The sequence below is a fragment of the Tauraco erythrolophus genome, chromosome 10 (assembly GCF_009769465.1).
Source record: "Tauraco erythrolophus isolate bTauEry1 chromosome 10, bTauEry1.pri, whole genome shotgun sequence".
NCBI lineage: Eukaryota > Metazoa > Chordata > Aves > Musophagiformes > Musophagidae > Tauraco > Tauraco erythrolophus.
In genome coordinates this window covers 27995066-28013150 of record NC_141474.1, presented here as the reverse complement: position 1 = coordinate 28013150, position 18085 = coordinate 27995066, and the positions used below count along the sequence as shown (strand labels likewise).

The following is an 18085-nucleotide window of genomic DNA, read 5'->3' as shown; positions in this document are numbered from 1 at the left end:
TAATTTTATCCTGGCCCAGTTAGTCTAAAGAACAATACGCTGCTGTGCCAGATCATGGAGTTAGTTCCCATCAATGGTCACATTAAAACCAGCCACAGCCACGACCGTAGTTGCGCACTGAATTTTTCAGGACCCTCTGCATCAAGCAAAGAGATTAACTCCCTGAACAGCTGCTCTCACAGGAAGGGAATCAACAGCAACACTGCCACAGTATAGCTGGCACACGCACATTAGGAAGAACTTCCAGCATTCACGCTTTCTGCTAAAAATCAACTTCCCCCTACTCATCTACTGCCAGTAACTTCATTTGGAACAAAGATATACGGGGAACAGTATTAGAACTATTTTTATTTAAGAAGCATTTGTTTACATGCATTATTACTTCCACAGCATCGTGACTGTGCCTTCTGCTCTACAGAAATAACTGGATGAGTCTTTGCCCACAAGTTCTTCTGCACACAGTAAAGCAAAAAGTCACCGACCACCATTCAAAGACTACAGACGACCAGTAGAAGTAAATACAAGTACAGCAATTAACAGCCACATTTATAAACCTTTCAATCAAGATAGAAAAACTAAATACCCCAAATATCTCTGATGCCAAATGCAGAAAGCATTAACACAGTGTAGTGACTTAAACACTGGTTCTTCCATGCTGTTGAGTCATGAATTAAATATATTACCTAACATCAAATTGCTGATGGCTATGGGAGTCTGCCTGTCAGTTTAGAAGGACCGAGAAAAGGCATGGCCGCCTCCCTAGGTCAGCATTCGATTCAGTAAAAGCCTTCCTTATTATTTTGCCCATGGTTTACTATGACCACCTCAAACCAGAGCTACTATAGACAGGTTGATTTCACCACACCTTCAGCACATAAGACATCAAGAGTTTAAATTAATCCACATATTAAATGAAAAAAATGTCTAATGTGACATCTTCCAAGGAAGTTTAGTCTAGCAAAAACAAGTCTCAAAGTCAAACATCACTTTTGCTTTTAATAGCAGTAGAGAAACAGACTTCTGGCAACTGTCCCGATCTGTACCAGGAGAGACAAGGGGACAGAGTCAGTTCCTGGAATTCAACATCCTCACTGGGCAATTAGACACTAACGTTATTAGATGAGTCAGATCTATCTTAAATTATCTATCTTAAGCATTGCTGTCTTTGCTATTTTTCCAGTATGCAACAACAAGAAATTCCTAAGGTGAGGAAAAATAAGGAGGACAAGCTTCTTTCACCCCTCATGTCCCTGCAATAGCTTTTCAACAGCACTCAACCTGGGAGTAAATACTTCCTAGCACTCAGAAAAAAACAAATCAGCTACTCCAAACAAGCACACATGCAATTATAGGCCAACACACCGGGCCCAAGCGCAGTGCGGTTACCTGCTCCAGCAGCAGTCTTTTGGTCTCTACATGGAGGATCAGATGGGACGTTCTCACCAAACATCCCTCAGGAAACAAAAAACAGAGGGAGCTGTTTGGTTTTTCCTTCCATGGCTCGGTGAACACACCCGGGTACGCAGCGGAGTGGCTGGATCTGAAGGACTTACACTACTGGAAAGGCTCCAGTGGCATTGCTGCCCTCTGCCAACACCGAAAATCACTTACGTGGCCAGCGACGCACTACGCGTGGAACCTTCTTGAAGCACTGCGAATGACAGAACCACCTCCCATAGCCATTTGCGTCTGTTTTGAAACAAACATACATTATGGTACCGCCTTTACTTCCAGCGGTTCTGAACACTGAAATCCCATCTCACACCACCACCCCGATTCTGAAAATACTGGTGCATGGCTCCGGACCAGGAAAGATACCAACTGTAACATATGAGAGGTTTTATAGCAATAAAAAAATTAACATTAGAATAAAATTAATTAAACTAAGCTTTTTTTCCTAGAATTCAGGGACATAATTTCCCATCATAACAGCAACACTGACGCAACTGCGTGTGCCTTAGCAACAAAGGCATACTACACAATTTTATATACATCATGACTCTAAATACTGTCAAAGCCAGGCTTGTAATTCACTGTGCAACTAAACCACTTCCAGAGAGGATGCACAAAGGTTTTGCTACCTTTTTTTCATTATTTTTTATTAATATTCTATCTTTTCATCCCATTTAATTAATGATTCCTAACTGGTTCGCACAGCTTTACCAACTTTTACACATTTTCTTCACTGTTGAGGAAGTCCTCACATAAGACACAGTCAAGGGCAGTACAATAGGTAAGACAGACTCTCAGCTTCCTCCCTACTTTTTCGGGCCCTACAAAAGTGATAAAGCATTAGGAGCTTTGAAATGGTTCGCGAAAAGATTATAGTGACAGAAAATAAAAATCAACCTAACACCGGTTCTATTGAGCTCGTTGCTAATCAATTTATGCAAGCAATGTAAATGCTACAAATAAGACAATGTTAGGTGGTTGCAAAAATTAATTGCATTCTTATTATAATCGCATCTGAAAGTATTTCATTTCTAACACTGATGCTCCAATGCTACTGCAAACTCTGTCTGAATACTTAAATAAGTAAACAACAAACAAAAGGTCTCATCTTCAGTGCCCCAAGCTATCATCCAAAACTGGTTATAATTAAAGGCGTGAACAACAGAGTAACAAACCTGCAAAGTCAAGGTTCTGAGAAATTAATGGGCATCACACCACTGCACCAGTTCAAATTTATCACTCATTATCTCCCCGACTAGCACAGTGCTGTTTCACATACTTGTGCCTCCTCTTTCCTCCAAGCCTCTCCTGCCTTTTCTAGATGGCTAATTTTAGACAATTACTGCCTCTGACACATTGAGACCTTTTCTCCCTCCTTTCTTCTTCTTGCTGTAAAGCCAGTGACCTACAAAAGCCCCCTGCACCTAAAATATTCCAGTATTTTAGAAAGTAAAGATTGATTGTTTGAGGGGGAAAGCAAGCAAGCAGTCTTTGAATATTCGTTTCTCCAATGATGTCACTTTACGTTATCTCAAATGGTTAAATGTACTCAAATGCTAAGGCAAGGTACAGTCTCCATTAAACACTATTTTTATTAGAATTAAATCTGTTGTACTTGTTGAGTCGAAATGTTAGCCTCCTCTTTGCAAAATTATTTAGAAAAAGACAAATGCACCTTGCTTTTAAAGTTACTTGGAAGTCCTATGCTGCTGGTAACTGGACATTTACACAAACAATTGGCAAGTATTACATTATGCAAACGCCCTTTCCCTTCTCATACAAATCCAAGCATTTTCCCTAATATCCATTCAAATGAGAAGGGAAAATACACATGCATGAACACACACAGAAATACATGCATACCCATCTCTTCCTCCATCCTACTCGGAAAGAAAAAAGAGCAAGAGAGGGAGAGGAGTGAGATGGGGGAGGGGTGACTTTCCATCAGATTAGCAAATTTTGCAAAATCTGGCCTATCCTTTACAGAGGTCCCATGCTTTTTAACATCGCCTCACTTGCCGAAAGATTGTTTGCGCCCACTTCTCCCCAAAAACCCCAATGACATTGAAAAAATACTGCATTGCAGTATTTGCCAGTGCATCGGACTGTATCCAGTCAGCTGTCCCACAGACAAACAAATGTACATTTTAATGTGTCCAGGCATGTAAATGAGTTGTCTAGTGGACACAGACTGCCAAAACAGACAAGTGGATTTGTCAAGTTATCTGCATCTCTCTCCCTCTCACTGTAATATCCTCTGCCACTGCCCATTTCTTGCCTGGGGTGTTTGCTGAAATTGTTTTGGAAGTGCAAGTTCCCAAAGAAAACAACAAATTCCCCTGCCAGAACACAGCACACAATCATACTTTATTTCTTTTGAAAAACCTCAGGCTGTGGAGTGGCTCTAGGTTATATACCAACAGTATGACAATTACACATGGAAAATAACCTGCGTTTAATTAGTACACTCCCAGCATACCAAGTAGGAAGGTTGAAGAAAAAAATTCACTGTAACATAGAAGATATCATTTCAAAAAAATAATGCATTAAATATATGTAAGATTAATGCAACCGGATTTTCTTTCAATAGAGTCACAATATTTAATAGGACCAAATAAAAATGATGAAGACTATTCCAAACCCATTCAAATGGGATTTTTAAGTATACCCCTTCTAGCTCATTGTAACCATCCTTTGTCAAAACAGTTCCGGCTCACTTTGAGAGAGCTCAAAAACGCAAAATTAATCAAGAGGAAGAAAGCGAAGGAGGCAACCAAGCCAGTCAACAGTGGAGAAGCATCCCTGTATCTAACATGGGAACTCGATTAGTAGAGTACATGAGGCTGGATAGGATTTTAAACTGATGGCTGGTATTCACACTGCATCAATATCCAATTGTAAAATCTCATCCCTTCTCACTAGTAAGTTCACCAAGACAACAATTATTTTTTTGTCATGTCTGAAGACAACTACATTTTCTCCACCTTTTTGACTCAATAGAAAGAGGTTTTAACATTTTATCTATTATCCATAGCAGTCTGAATTAAATTTCACTAACTTAGTTATTTTTCTATACGAGGATCTACAATGCAATCCTTTATACGCAAAAAGAAAATGTCACTATGTACATGCAAGCTGTAATCATTAATATTATCTTAAAACAAAGAAAAAAGGAAGATCAGGGCAGGAACACGTGCGCCATACAACAAGGATTACATTATTTTTAAATCTTTGTAGAAACACCAAATTGAACAGAAAATGAAAATCTAACTACTAGCTGATGACTCTTAAACAATGCAGCTGTGTATAATAAAAGGCACCCTTATTTATTGTCGTGACTAAGTTAACAGATTTAGAACACAGTATCTCTGTTTTGGACAGAAGAAAAATTATTTTACTCTCACGTACAACTGCAATGCATGTCAGAATACATCTCTACACATGCACAGTCTGTAAAACACAGAATTTTACACACACACCCTCAAGATTCCCCCCTCACATTGTAAAGCAGTGCAGTTTTCAGAAGGCCATTCAATTACTTCTCCACAGAAAGGATTGCAGCAGAAGCAATACTTAAAACAAAGCAAATTAAAAGGGAGATTTAATTTCCTTTTATTCGTATTTAAACTAAGCACTACCATTCCTGCTTGAATTTGCATTCAAAGTAATCCTGCACTAGAGAAAGGAAGTAAAAAATCTGAAAATGTGAAGACAGAAAGAAAGGCGTGTTCTATATTCTTGCTTTGCTTCTCTTGTGCCTCCTGATGTGATAGATGAGCATTTTCTGAGCAACCACATTTTTATATCTTTTACGCTACCGTCTATCACTTACTAGTCTACTACGCTTTTTTAACACTTCTAGCACCAATAGCCTTGTTTAAAGATGCACTTCTGCTATTTCCCACTATTGTTTGCCACTACAATAAGAGATCATCACAATTAACCAAATATTCAGCTGCAGTTTAAAAAGTAAAGTTGCCACAAGGAGCCTGACACTGGAAGTGGGTATTGCTCCAGCAGATACATAATAGACTGTGGCTAAAGGTGGGGCTGGGGATGAAGGGAAGAATAATCTAATTATTTTCGTAAATTCCGCTCAGCGCATAAACCCTAGGATATGGTGAACTCCCCTGAACTGATTATTCTGCCATATAACCATCTGATTTTGTAAAAATACCAATATCACTTAACACAAAATCACTGCTTAGGGTAAATTCATTCTACCTACTGTTCTCATAGGGACATTTGCTGGAAAATTCTAAGAAATGATTTGCAGAAGCTATCAGCTGTGGGAGTTCACTATTATACCTCTGTCAACTTCATTCAATATAATTTACATTTTTTTTTATACTGCCTCACAGGATTCCTTGCAATTTTTTGCACGTACAATTTCACAGCAGGGAGGGGGAAGGAGGGAAAAAAAAGATAGATAACCCTCTTTTGCAGAGGAGAAAGAACAGATGCTTAAAACCAGATTTCTAGAAATCACTGTAAGCCTGAGCCAGAAATGTAATTAACACCTATTTATAAAGAATAATTAAAGTTGTGACTGCCACAAAGAACAGCAGAGATAATCGAGGTAGCCCCTGGTTTGGGTTTTTTTTAGATTTTTTTTTTTTTTTTACACTGTTTGCAGTATTCCCACATGATTGCCACCTGCTCCCCCACTCAGCTTCCCCTATGCTCGTTTCCCCGGCAACCTTTCATTGGCTTTTCCTCCCAGCTATCGCTTTCAGTTCGGCTGCTCAGTCTAATCTTATTTGTTTTACACCCATCAAAACAAGCAGCCAGACAAAGACAATCCTGTAAGAATGGGAAAAGACCGTCGCTTTGTTTCCCCGGTTATAATAAATATCCGCGGCAAAAGTCTGCAAAACGTTAAATTAAGGGGGAAAAAAAGGGAGGGGGTGGGGGACACCCACACCCCCACACCCCCCAGCATCCCGTGGGGCTGGCAGGAGGGATGGGTATTGTGCGGGTTCGGTCCCAGCCCCCACCCCGGGTCGCCCCGCTCGGCGCAGCCCCGTCCCCGGCAGTTGTATCCGATCATGCCATTTTGCACAATCTGTAAGGAAAGCACAAAAGAGGGGACGAGACGAGCACGTCCGGGCTCCTCTGCCAGGCGAATATAGGCTAAAAATAGAAATACTATTTTTCACATAAATGGCTTCGACTTCTCCCGGCATTTTAAAAAAGCACAAAACAACACGGCTCCCCCCCAGCCCCCACCCCGGCACGAAAAAACACACACCCTTCCTTCCATCCATCCACCCATCCATCCTCTACAGCACCGGCTCCATAGGAAACGCAATACCTGAATTTTAGAGGCGATTATTAGGTTTGTATTTAAGGCCGGTGCGATACAAACGGAGATTAAAAGGCATCATCGGCCGCCTGATCCAGGCACATGCGGTATCACGACACCGCGACTGTCAGCAGAGACCATCCTCGCTCGACTGAAACGCAACCTTCAATGGAAACGCCGTCAAGTGCCATCGCAGCTACATACGTTAAATAGATATACAGATGTACATGCACACACAGGCAGGCATATCCCATTAAAAAAATAAACAAGGCTCTCTAATTTTATTTTATGACTCACAATCTGCCGCCCCGAACAAAAGAAATTCGCGAGGCACGCGAGAAGCGAGACAAAACCCCACGAGCAGGCTCTCCCCGTTCACTTACCATTTTCAAGCCATTCCACTCCATCTGTGATCACAAAGATGGACCCTTACAGCCCCTCACAGAGTCAAAAGCAAAAAGAGCGTTATGTAAAAGCTGACATTCCTTCTTACAGCGCTGCTGCCCAACGATGCAACAAAATCGACATATACCAGGCGCTGCAACACATACAAGCCTCCTCCTCTTTTTATGAGGTCATGACAGGAAACTCTTTGAAATACAATATGCAGCATTTAGTGAAGCTCATATAAATCACCCTCTTTTAAAATTACCATACCTATTGCGCAGTCCACCAAAAGAAAATTACCAATCTCCAGGCTTTTTTTTTCACCCACCCCCCCATACCCGCCCCCCCTCCCCCCCCCAGGATTTTGCTCTGCATTTGTATCTCCAAAATGTCAATGTTGAAATTAACTCCCCCCCCCACCATTACTTAAAAAAAGCCTCTTCTTCCTTTCGCATTTCAGTTAGCCACATACCAGCCTTGCATTAGAAATGAGCTTTTTTCTTTATTCTGAGAGAAATCGCAATTACCTTAAAACGACAAAGTACATCCTTTATTAAAGGATACGCACACATTAAATATGAAAGAGAGAGGGGGGGAGAGAGAGAAAGGGAGAGGAGGGGAAAAAAAAGGAAGAGATCACGTACAAACAAATCAGTAGCAGAAAACTAAATTCATGTGAAAACACAGACTGAGAATGATGCAGATTCGGGGAAAAATCTGTATGTTAGCTTCTACATCTACCTCTACATCAACCCGCTACGATCAGATTTTAAATCTACTAATACCTACCATAACCATTCTTAATGGCAAATATTGGGTCTTGAAAGGCTTCAACTCTTCTACAGATTTGCTAAGGTTTCAGGGAATTATTTTTATTATTTTTTTTTCAAAGATCCACAAAGCACAGTGCTAGACGTTTGTGCAGCGAGAATAATAATAATTATAATAAATAAATATTTTTTTTGTTCTCTCTCTCGGATTTTTTTTTTAAGGATGAGGTCCCGCGGTCCCCGTGCGGCAGCCCCCGGCGGCGGGCGGAGCGGCGCTGCGCGGCGCGGAGCGGAGCCCCTGCTGGAACTGGCTGCCGGCGTCTCCCAGTTACATCCATTTATGGGACCATCTGTCAGCGGCGGGCGGGCGCTGATTGGCCGCGGCCGCGCGGGGAGGCGTTGCGACATCAGGTGCTATTGAAATTAGCCGCGGCCAGATTGACAATGTTAATGATTTGGTGACCTCTACAACAACAGAGACCAGATTTCTGAACTGCTGCTTGTGTCTAGTAATTAAGGCCCGGTTGAAGAAACAACACGCATCCCTGTATTTCTTTTTTTAAATTTTTTTTTAGTTTTTTTTTTTTTACCTCTTCCCACCCCACCGGCACAGGAGCCCTCGGCCGCGGCGATGTCATACCTCGGCCATGCTTCAGTGCCTACATCTTCTTACCTCCTGCACACCCGGCTCCCAGGTCCGGCATATTTTAACTACCTTATCTTTTTCGACAGTTGCTTTCCGGAGAAATGCATATTTAATGACCTGCCTCTAGGCTTAAAGGCACAACAAAAGCACTTCGACGTGCATTTAAAGCTGATTTTATTTTCAGGTACTATTGATTTTTATTATCAACTCATCTCTCCTTCGGCCCCTGTGAAATTTTTTTTTTAAATACATATTTTTAAAAATGGATTTGATATTGCTGCCACTTGACGCGGTCTAAGGCACAGCAGACATCTATTTACCACAGTGCTTCCCCCGAACGACAGTAGCATTTCAGAATTATTTCACCACCCCGCTTCACTTTTCTTCAGCTCTCCAGGAAATAAAACAACGGCGAACTTCAGGCATTTAAAAGATTTTTTTTTTTCCAGGCTTAGAGATGAACGTGCTTAACTTAACAATGCACACTCATTAATCCTCTGCTCACTGCCACTGACAAACTAACAAAACTTCCATTGCAAACGGCAATATTTTATCCTCTCCCGACCACGGCAAGTGTATTCAAAATTCTTGCAAGTTAGGAAGCATTCATTTCTTTCTTTTACTTGGAGTAATTTTCCTAGAGCATGTTCTGGCCAAAGTAACAAGGCATGGCATCCTGTAACTGCAACTAACCTTGCGTTTACATTCATCTCAACTAAAGCAACCAAGTACTACTCTATTAACATACGTAAGAATCATTTAATTCTACCACTCACATTCATTTCAACAGTCAAATAAGTTTTTAAAAATTTCAGTTAACATTGCAAGCATTTTTAAACAGAAGAGCTAAAAACGGAAAAAGCTAGGATGGGCCATGTTACCAGCTCACTTAGCTCTTGCCTGGAGAAAAAAAACCCAGCTACAAACCACCAAAACCATTTTCAAAAATATGTAATCAGATAATTATTGTTCTAGAAGTTTTATTTTTTTAAAAAGAATAAATATATCCTCCGAACTGCTAAGCTCTGAACTGACATTCTGTACATTTCAGATTTCTTTAAACCATAGACACGCTCAAACACACACACAGACTAAATACACCAGTAAAACACATGAAATGTAGTAAGCTTTAAAAATTTAGCTACAGACAGACTAAGCAAGGAGAAAAATCGCATTTAAAAGACACCATACAATCTATTTGTGGAATGAGTACTGAATTCAATTAAAATATGAACAATGTAAAAGGCTGTAGAGGATTTCTCTCACCACGCATCGTTTTGAGCACATTTGTAGCTTGGTAAAAACTAGTAAAGATTAAACTAGCTCATAAGATAGATTTCCTAACTCAAATATTAAGTGAGCTATTAGACTGAACACACAGGCACCAAAATGCTACAAGAGCCAGTGTATTACCATACATTCTCCTGCAAATACACACCAAACATTAAAGTTAGATTTGTAATGCAAATTTTTACTTAAGGTCTCTTCAGGGGTTAATAGCACCGAAGAAGGCATCCAGAAATTATTTTTAAGTCTTTTCAACTTCAGCCTACTTTGCTACTAGAAATTCGTTATGCACATCAAAAGATTCAGCCATTTTTCTGAAACAATAATTGCACGCTGCTCCTCTAAAAAAATTAGCTATCTTATCCATCTGTAAATCCAGGTACTCTGCACACTGACCACTTTCCCCCAAAGCACCCCACACATGCAGTCTTTACGAGGAAGACTAAAACAAACGCTCAAACGTCCTCAGAGGCCTCTCTGTAAAGACAAAGGCAGAATCCTATTGTTGAAAAAGTCAACCTTATTCTCGTGTTTCCAGTAGTACCATTTATCTTTCAGGGTAAGGGACTGACCACCACATCACGGTTGTGACACATTTGTAAAGCATCACATTCTCAACACAGTCTCTCCAGCACCAGCCAGCCAGCCCCTGAGCAAAGCACATTTTTAATGCAATCTTCCATCCCCACAAAAAGAAACTTGTCTTAAACAGCTAATCCAATATCAAAATGAAATCACAGGGTTGTTTCCCAGCCCCCCCCCCTCCCTCTCCTTACCATAAATGAGCAGTTTCTTGACTCATTAATGACAGTTTCCCTTAAAAGAAGTGATCTCATATCACTGAGCCCCTCTCCACCACGCATACATCCCAAAGGTTGCGGGTATCTTAGCATCAGTAGCCGCTAGCAAGCTCTCTCATACAGAGCCCAGATGGACTATACCAGAAGCCAATTCAGCGTTAATAACTACCTACTCTGTGCAGTTTAGAAGCCTTACGTGGCATAATGTCCTAGGCAACAGCAGCCGATTGAAACCGCAAATAAAAGACAACCCAATTCTCCAAAAGCATCAAAAGGAAAAAAGAAATTGAAGAATGATATTTTTTAAAAAAAGCTCTTACTTTCATAAGATGAAACTGAATCCTTCACAAACATATGAAAAAGGAGAAAAAACAGATGCTGCCCAGAAAAAGTGACAAAATATTACCTCATTATTTAACAAAGCAGCATTAAGCGTCCTGCTGATTTCAAACATCTTGCCACAGATTTTGGTTAAGAGAAACAGAGAGAATCCTTTGCAAGCCCTCTGTCTGCAAAGGGTTCTTCAATTTTCTTGCGCACAACAGAATAGTCAATATGTTATTTCCCTAGAGTTCGCACATTAAAACATCTAGTCAGTGAGCTGAATTTTCCCCTTATCACACTGTAGACTCCTGTTATATGTACTGCTCTCTTTGCAAGATTAGCCTGCCCCAAACATGGCTGTTGTTTAAACTATTCTTTAAAGTAACAGTTCACTCCATAACCACCAGGTGGGCAGTGTACACAGATTCAAGTAACCATCTTAAAGATTTTTCTTGGAATAGCTGCTGGTTGTGATATACAGCATAAACCCCCCCCTGCACTTAGCAAGCAGGTGGAAAAAAAAATATTTGTATTTTGCACTGCTTTGTGCCCTTTCCTCCCCAGAAGCAAGCCCACACACAAGAACTCTAAAATCACTTAACTTTTACCTTTGATTTTTTTTTTTAAAGGGACCTTAAATTTTATACAGGAGCATTTCATTCAGCAAAAATGAACTAAATGATAAAACCCAATCAGTTCTAAGAACACAATGTAATTAAAAGGGAAATCACACCCATAGAAATGGTCTGTACTGCAGAAAAAACAAAATTAGCATTAAGTTCAGCACAACAGTGTTCTTTCATGGAAACAGAAAATTCAGCATGTAAATAATTCACATGGGGGTAGAGCCTGTTGGAAAAAATGAACTATACCTTCAAGCAAATTTGAAGACAACTTGATAAGATACAGCTGTGACATATTTTGGCTTAAATATGCTTATGAAAACACTGTTGCACACGTCAGAGCACAAGACTGAAATACATGGAAAGGGTACAGTTTTCAACAGCACCTAAGTCTCTCAAGTTATCAAACTGTCTCCAGTCCTACATGTCTACAGCTATTTAGGGTTCTTTTTGCACTTTATTTAAGGTCAAATACCTCAAGGAATACTTTTACTACTATAAAAAAATTAATTCACTCAACACTCTCCAGCAACACCCAGAGGCCTGAATGAGACCAGGATCTGTGTGTCAGGTGCTGTACAAACATATTTGCGAAGTTATTTCATACCACAGGACTTAGAAACAATATTTACAAGACTGAAGCACAAAACAGAGGTGTGAGAAGGAACAATAAGCAAAGAGCATCACATAATGTCTTTACCAGCTGGGATGAAATGCTGGATAACTAAGGTATTTCTGGCAACTACCTGCACTGAGGCAGAACCTAAAAGGTTATTTACTGAAGTTAAAGAATAAAGGCATTATACAGACAAGGGTTTCTTCAGATTTATCACCTACAAAGTACCATCACCTAATTCTTTCATTTATAGCAATCCTTGCTGAGTAAGTATATGCAGAGTAGTGATTTTCTTTGTTGGCCTTTAACTAATATTAAAGTGATGCAGTAATGACTTAACCTTCTTGAATATGTATTGAGTTTCAAGTCATCCCTTTTTATATAAGGAGAAAGGTTATTTGCATCGATTTCTGTTTGCATGAAATAAGCTTATTTTCTCATTCACCATATGCCTTGAACACTAATTAAAAGTGTCACTTTCTTCTAATGTAAAAACGTAATCATTTAGTAAATAAGTACTCTTGGCTTTTTGGTCTTTGTGATAATTTATTTAAGGACTTTTTATGTCCAGGTAACTTCAGTGCTTTGATTACAACACACTCCTCTGATTTAAAGAGAAGTGTTTTGTAAATACACTTTTTTTTTTACTAAAAAGGAAAAAAAAAATCTAGAAGTGCATCTTTAAGGACCCACACTCCTCTTACCCCGAGGCAAATCCATCCAATCAATATGAAACCATTCACATGCCACCATCTGCCAAGCTGTAGAGCAATGTGGCTGGAACAGACCTCTTACAAAGCAGCAGTGGTCTCATTTTCAGTCTATTAGGGAAGCGCCAGAGCTCTCATGTGCAAGGACACAAAACTCCAGCTCAGACCCTCTCACACCAGTTTCTCTGTGCACTGCTGCAGAACTCCTGTAATTTTTGCTGCTTGAGTTTTCACACTAATCAGAGCAAGACAGAGGAGAAAATGATCAGTAACAGCCCTATTTCACCACAGTACAAAATAAAGAATTCAGTTTAATTCTACCCTAATATGATTATAGCAAACCATTTAAATGCTGCTGCCTGCAAACTACAACCTGGCATTTTCCATCACCTCATTTTCCACTCTTCCAGACGACTAAACATTTACACCTAGAACTGTGTTATTCTTTTCCAAGACATTTTTATCAAAGTTAATATTTAATTCTGATCAAAGAGTATTTTGGGTTTTGACAGATGGGAGCTTGCAGGAGGATGAGGAACAAAGGAGATGCATGTGAGAGTAAGAGATGGATTTGAACCACAAAATGATTTAATAGAAGACAATGGGCTGGGAAAGGACATTACACAATGCGAGCACTAGGGTTTGCCCTATGCAGTAATTCAAGAACCTCAACAAAAAGTCTCCAGTTCAAGATATCACACCAACACTATCTTTAACACTGAGCTCACACAGAGCCTTTTCATCAGCAGATCTCATAATAATTTGAGATATCCTCCACCATCTATACCACTGGCAAATTCACTGCATGACTAACTAAAAAAGAGCAACAGAAAAAGGGAACATGAAGGGGCACAAACCCCTTACGAATGTACAGAGAGAGAAGAAAAACTACTTTAAAGCCATCCACGAAATGACAAGATGTGAATAGCTAAACATGCAATTCAGCCATGCTGAAACTCACTCTCAAGTGGAAAAGCTAGAGACAAACTGTTCACAGCACCTAATCCAAGGTCAGATTTCAGGAAAGAGAAAAAGAAAAAAACAGTCCAATTAAGAAGACTGCCCTTCTTTGCACGTGTGCAGGAGATGGGATGGACCAGGGGAGCAGAGGGGAAAAACAATGGCTAAACAGGTTATTTACCTATACAGTAAGGGTTTTTCCACTGTTATTTGAACAGCTTACAATCAAGTGCATACATGAACAGCAACATAGCTTGTTTAGTTACTTGAATACTTTTAAAAAACAACCAGCAAAATAGAACACCCTACCAAGTGCCCTGTGGAAATCAAGCAGGAGTGGGTGGTCGAGACTAACATTGCATGACACTGAAAACATTCTTCTGGCAACTGCTCTTTAAGGCTAGTGAATTCATATATTTGAGGAAAAGAGTCATCAAATTTTTAAGGTTTCAACCCTACAACACACTACAGCCATGATAATCAAACCCTACCCACAGAAAAGGAAAGGTTGAAATACCATACAATTTTTGAGGAAGCAGTAGGTGAAAGATGACTGACATGGTTTGGAGCTTTTATTAGTTTCTTTTATTTGATGATCCTCTCAGGAACACAGAAACCTGTCCCTGCCTCCTCTTCTGCCCCTGCTGTGGACCCCACTGACCGACTGTGCGAGCTCTGCTGCTGCTGCAATGTACCTTCTGGTGTGCTGAGACTCCTCCTGATGCTGGGGAAGTTAAATATGCCACAGATCTACCTGGAAAAATTATCACCATTTTGATCTGTGCCCAGAAAGAAAAAAAATAATAAAATCTAACAAGAGTAGTTAGAGATCTAGTCCCTTAAAGAAGCCTGGAAAGAAAAGACACTAGATGCAAAGCCAGATAAAAACACCTCCTATATACTTAAAACCCTAAACGAGGAATTTAGACATATGAAGCTTAGGCATGTAGTCACAGTTCCCACAGAAATCACTTCAGTTGCTTTTGCACAAATATGTTATTTAATGTTGCTTGCCCACTTTCTTTTCATGCCTTATGAGATGTGTAATTCAGATGCTGCATAGCTGCTCTAAGTATCACACACCAATTTTCCGAAGATGAGTGTATCTGCAAATCCCACTAAGGATACTTATGTTTGAACACTGGGAGACTGGAACAAAACTCTCCAGGGCACACCAGATCACAGAGGTAACAAAATGAATAGATGTAAATAGCTCTGATGGAAAGAGAAGTCTTAGTGATAGGAACCACATGCACATTTTCAAAACTGAAAGCTGGGCACAGTTTTGAAAAAATCTGTGTCACTAAACACAGATTTAGGCACGTTTGTGTGTCAGTGAATAACCTCAAAGGTTTCCTGTCAATGTCAGGGTACAAGCCAACCAGGGAGGAGGTCCAGCATCTCTGCTAAGATGCAGGAAAGGTTTAGAGAAGATGATTCAGCAGCTTCCCAGGGTGCCCAAAGGCCAGCAATGTCCCTGGCACCTTGGCTCCTCACTAATGCTTTGCAAAACACATCATCCACTCAGTCACACAGTACCCTTTGTCTGGCCAACTTTCAATACATATTGAAGAACCTACAGTCAATATTGCAAGACTGAAAAGCAAAACGCAGCATATATGCTAGGCAAGCGTGTTAATACAGCAGTAAGAGACATCAGTAATTCTTCTCTCCTCTTCCCAGTTTTCATTTTTTGGCTCAGGAATGTACATTTCAATCCCCTGATTTTGTTTCCTTCCTTTTAAATTTAGAGATATTAAAACTTGTATTCAACATCAGACATTCTAAATTCTACAGCTGGCTTTCCTATCACTCCAGGCAGGATTCAGTCCTACCTACAGAGAGTTAAAACATTTCTACGTTGCTGTCAATTTTGTATAATACAGTTAGCAAAGTTTCAACTGAGCACAAATGAAGTTTTCAAAGATTTATGACTGCATTTTAAAATGTATTTACTTGTAAATAATGAAAGGACTTAGACAACTGAAGAAGTCTAGACTTACCAGAGAGATTTACATGAGTTCAGCCATTTTTAATGTGCCTATGTATAAGCACAAAAACCCTCGTAAGAAACACAGAGTCTTTCAACCTAATTTTAGAAAAGTAGATGGATTTGCTTTAAACCAATCTCTAATACAGTGTGCTATACGCCCTGCACTCAGGCCAAATAATATCAATAACAGGAACAAAGATAAAAACCTGAAAGAGGGATTAATGTGCTGATGTTTCCAAGCTTTGAGATAACAATCAGAAAAAGATCTGGGGAAGAGCGTGAGGTGGCTGGATCAGAAAAGAGGTACATAAGGAATCAAAGGAGACCAATGAGCAGCATGCAGAAGGGTTACATCTCCTGCAACTTGCAATTACACACAAAGGATGCAGAACCAGAGAAGATGCAAAAGGGAATAAAGACAATAAAAAGTGTCAAGAGCTATTAATTGTCCCCATTATTTTTCGTTAGAACATCTGGCACTTACAAAAAATATTTTAATAACAGTAGGCAGAATGTAAATAAGTATTACAATTTAATATATAAAAAATCCCTCACAATTACATCTGGGTCAACTCTATCATGCAACCTATCCCCAAAGCCAGAATGATTAAAAGGAGAAAAAGTTTAAAATGGCTTAACTAGATAAATCAAGGTTGCCTCACGTTGCAAAGCTTACGCTTGTATTTGCAAGTCTCAAGACTTCTGAGAAGCTTCCTGCACACATCTTTTATTCTACTGCTGCTGAAGGATACCCCAAAACTCAGGGACAAACAGCTCCCTCATGAACACACCTCATACCACTCTTCAGTGTACAATTTAGATTGCAGAAATTACAGTTTTATAACAAGGAGAACTAAGAAGGTAAAATACAGAAATGGTAAGAGGTAGAAAAAGCAGAAAAGATGCAACATTTAAGAAAGGACAATGCTAACTCCAAACTGACATATAAGCAGCAAGAGGCTAAAGTCAGACACCTACAAAAGTAATCTGTGGCTCCTCATCATGTTCTCTCTACAGTTCATGGAGCTAACCTTGGGATCTGGACAGCTCTGGTCAGGAAGCCCTAATGTTTTCCTACCCAATTCTCAGGTTTCCATGTGCATGTAGGGTTTTCTTTAAACTCCTCTTTGCAAAACTTCAGACATATCTTAGCAGATAATTTTTAGTTTCCTTTAAACTAGGGCTGATGAAAAGCAATGGGTATTTTTAGCTTTTTGTAAAAAAATAAACCCATTCAAAATATGTTAGTAGCTATAAAAAACTGTTTGAAGGCTAAACTTCCTAATAAATAACTTTGGTTACAATTACCAAGCAATACATACTTGGTGCTTTGGTTTCAAGGGATCTGTACAGCTGAGCTGGTCAGCACCCAAGAGCAAGTTTACTTCTGCTCTGAACTGCCTCTTCCACAGCCACGGGCAGTATTAATCACTACTTCAGACTGACTTTTAATAAAATGGGTAGTTAAGAGGTGAAGCAGTAGCCAAGATCCTTTTGTTTTTTTCCAGTCTGTGGCCAAAACACGGACATGAGAGGACAAGCTCTACCAGTCCTGGTGCAGCATGGATGAATTTACCTCACCTTATTTCCTTCAGTTTCTATTGCCTGGATATTTCACTTTCTTCAAAATATCAGATAGAATACAGGTGCGCACCATAAAATTATGTGGCTTGGTAATGGAAGTTTCAGTTCATGATCATTTAGGTTAATGGCACTATTTAAATTTAAGACAATTAAACTATTAACCAATTACTCCCACTGACCTCACTAGTAACTGGAATATGGTCAACATTGAGAATGAGGCCCATTATTTAGATGCTAACATCTGTTCAGGAAGCCACCTTCTTCCACTGGTTTCAGAGACTATCCCAGGCTGGTGGATGATGACATGGCTTTATCTATTCCTACCTGTGTCACTTCTCAGTTGCCATATGCTAAGGCACAAAGAATTTGATGCTTAGGAAACTGTTACTAGCAAAGAGCACGCCTCAGCAACCCAGATTTTACTTTGTACACACCAAATATTTTCTTTTGCTCTTTCCACTGGCATCAGCCAGGACTCAGTTCTAGACTCCCGCCTTCATCAAGAGCCACTATACACATGGCCTGTACCCATGACACCACAGACTACCAAAGCTTCCATGATAAAGACTGCAGCTCTGCACATGTTGCTGAGAAATGCAAAATTTCCAAGTACCCAACTCCTTGAATC

General features: G+C 39.8%; 1 protein-coding gene across 2 annotated transcripts in view; it reads right to left on the bottom strand.

Annotated features, from left to right (window-relative positions):
• Nucleotides 1-10740, bottom strand: part of ELAVL4 (ELAV like RNA binding protein 4) — a 62608-nt gene extending 51868 nt beyond the window's left edge. For both annotated transcript variants that reach the window (XM_086617933.1, XM_086617934.1), the window contains exon 1: nt 10624-10740. In XM_086617933.1, the coding sequence (XP_086474059.1) occupies nt 10624-10740 (117 nt within the window). The remainder of the gene's footprint in view (nt 1-10623) is intronic.
• Between the last annotated feature and the right edge of the window lie 7345 nt (nt 10741-18085).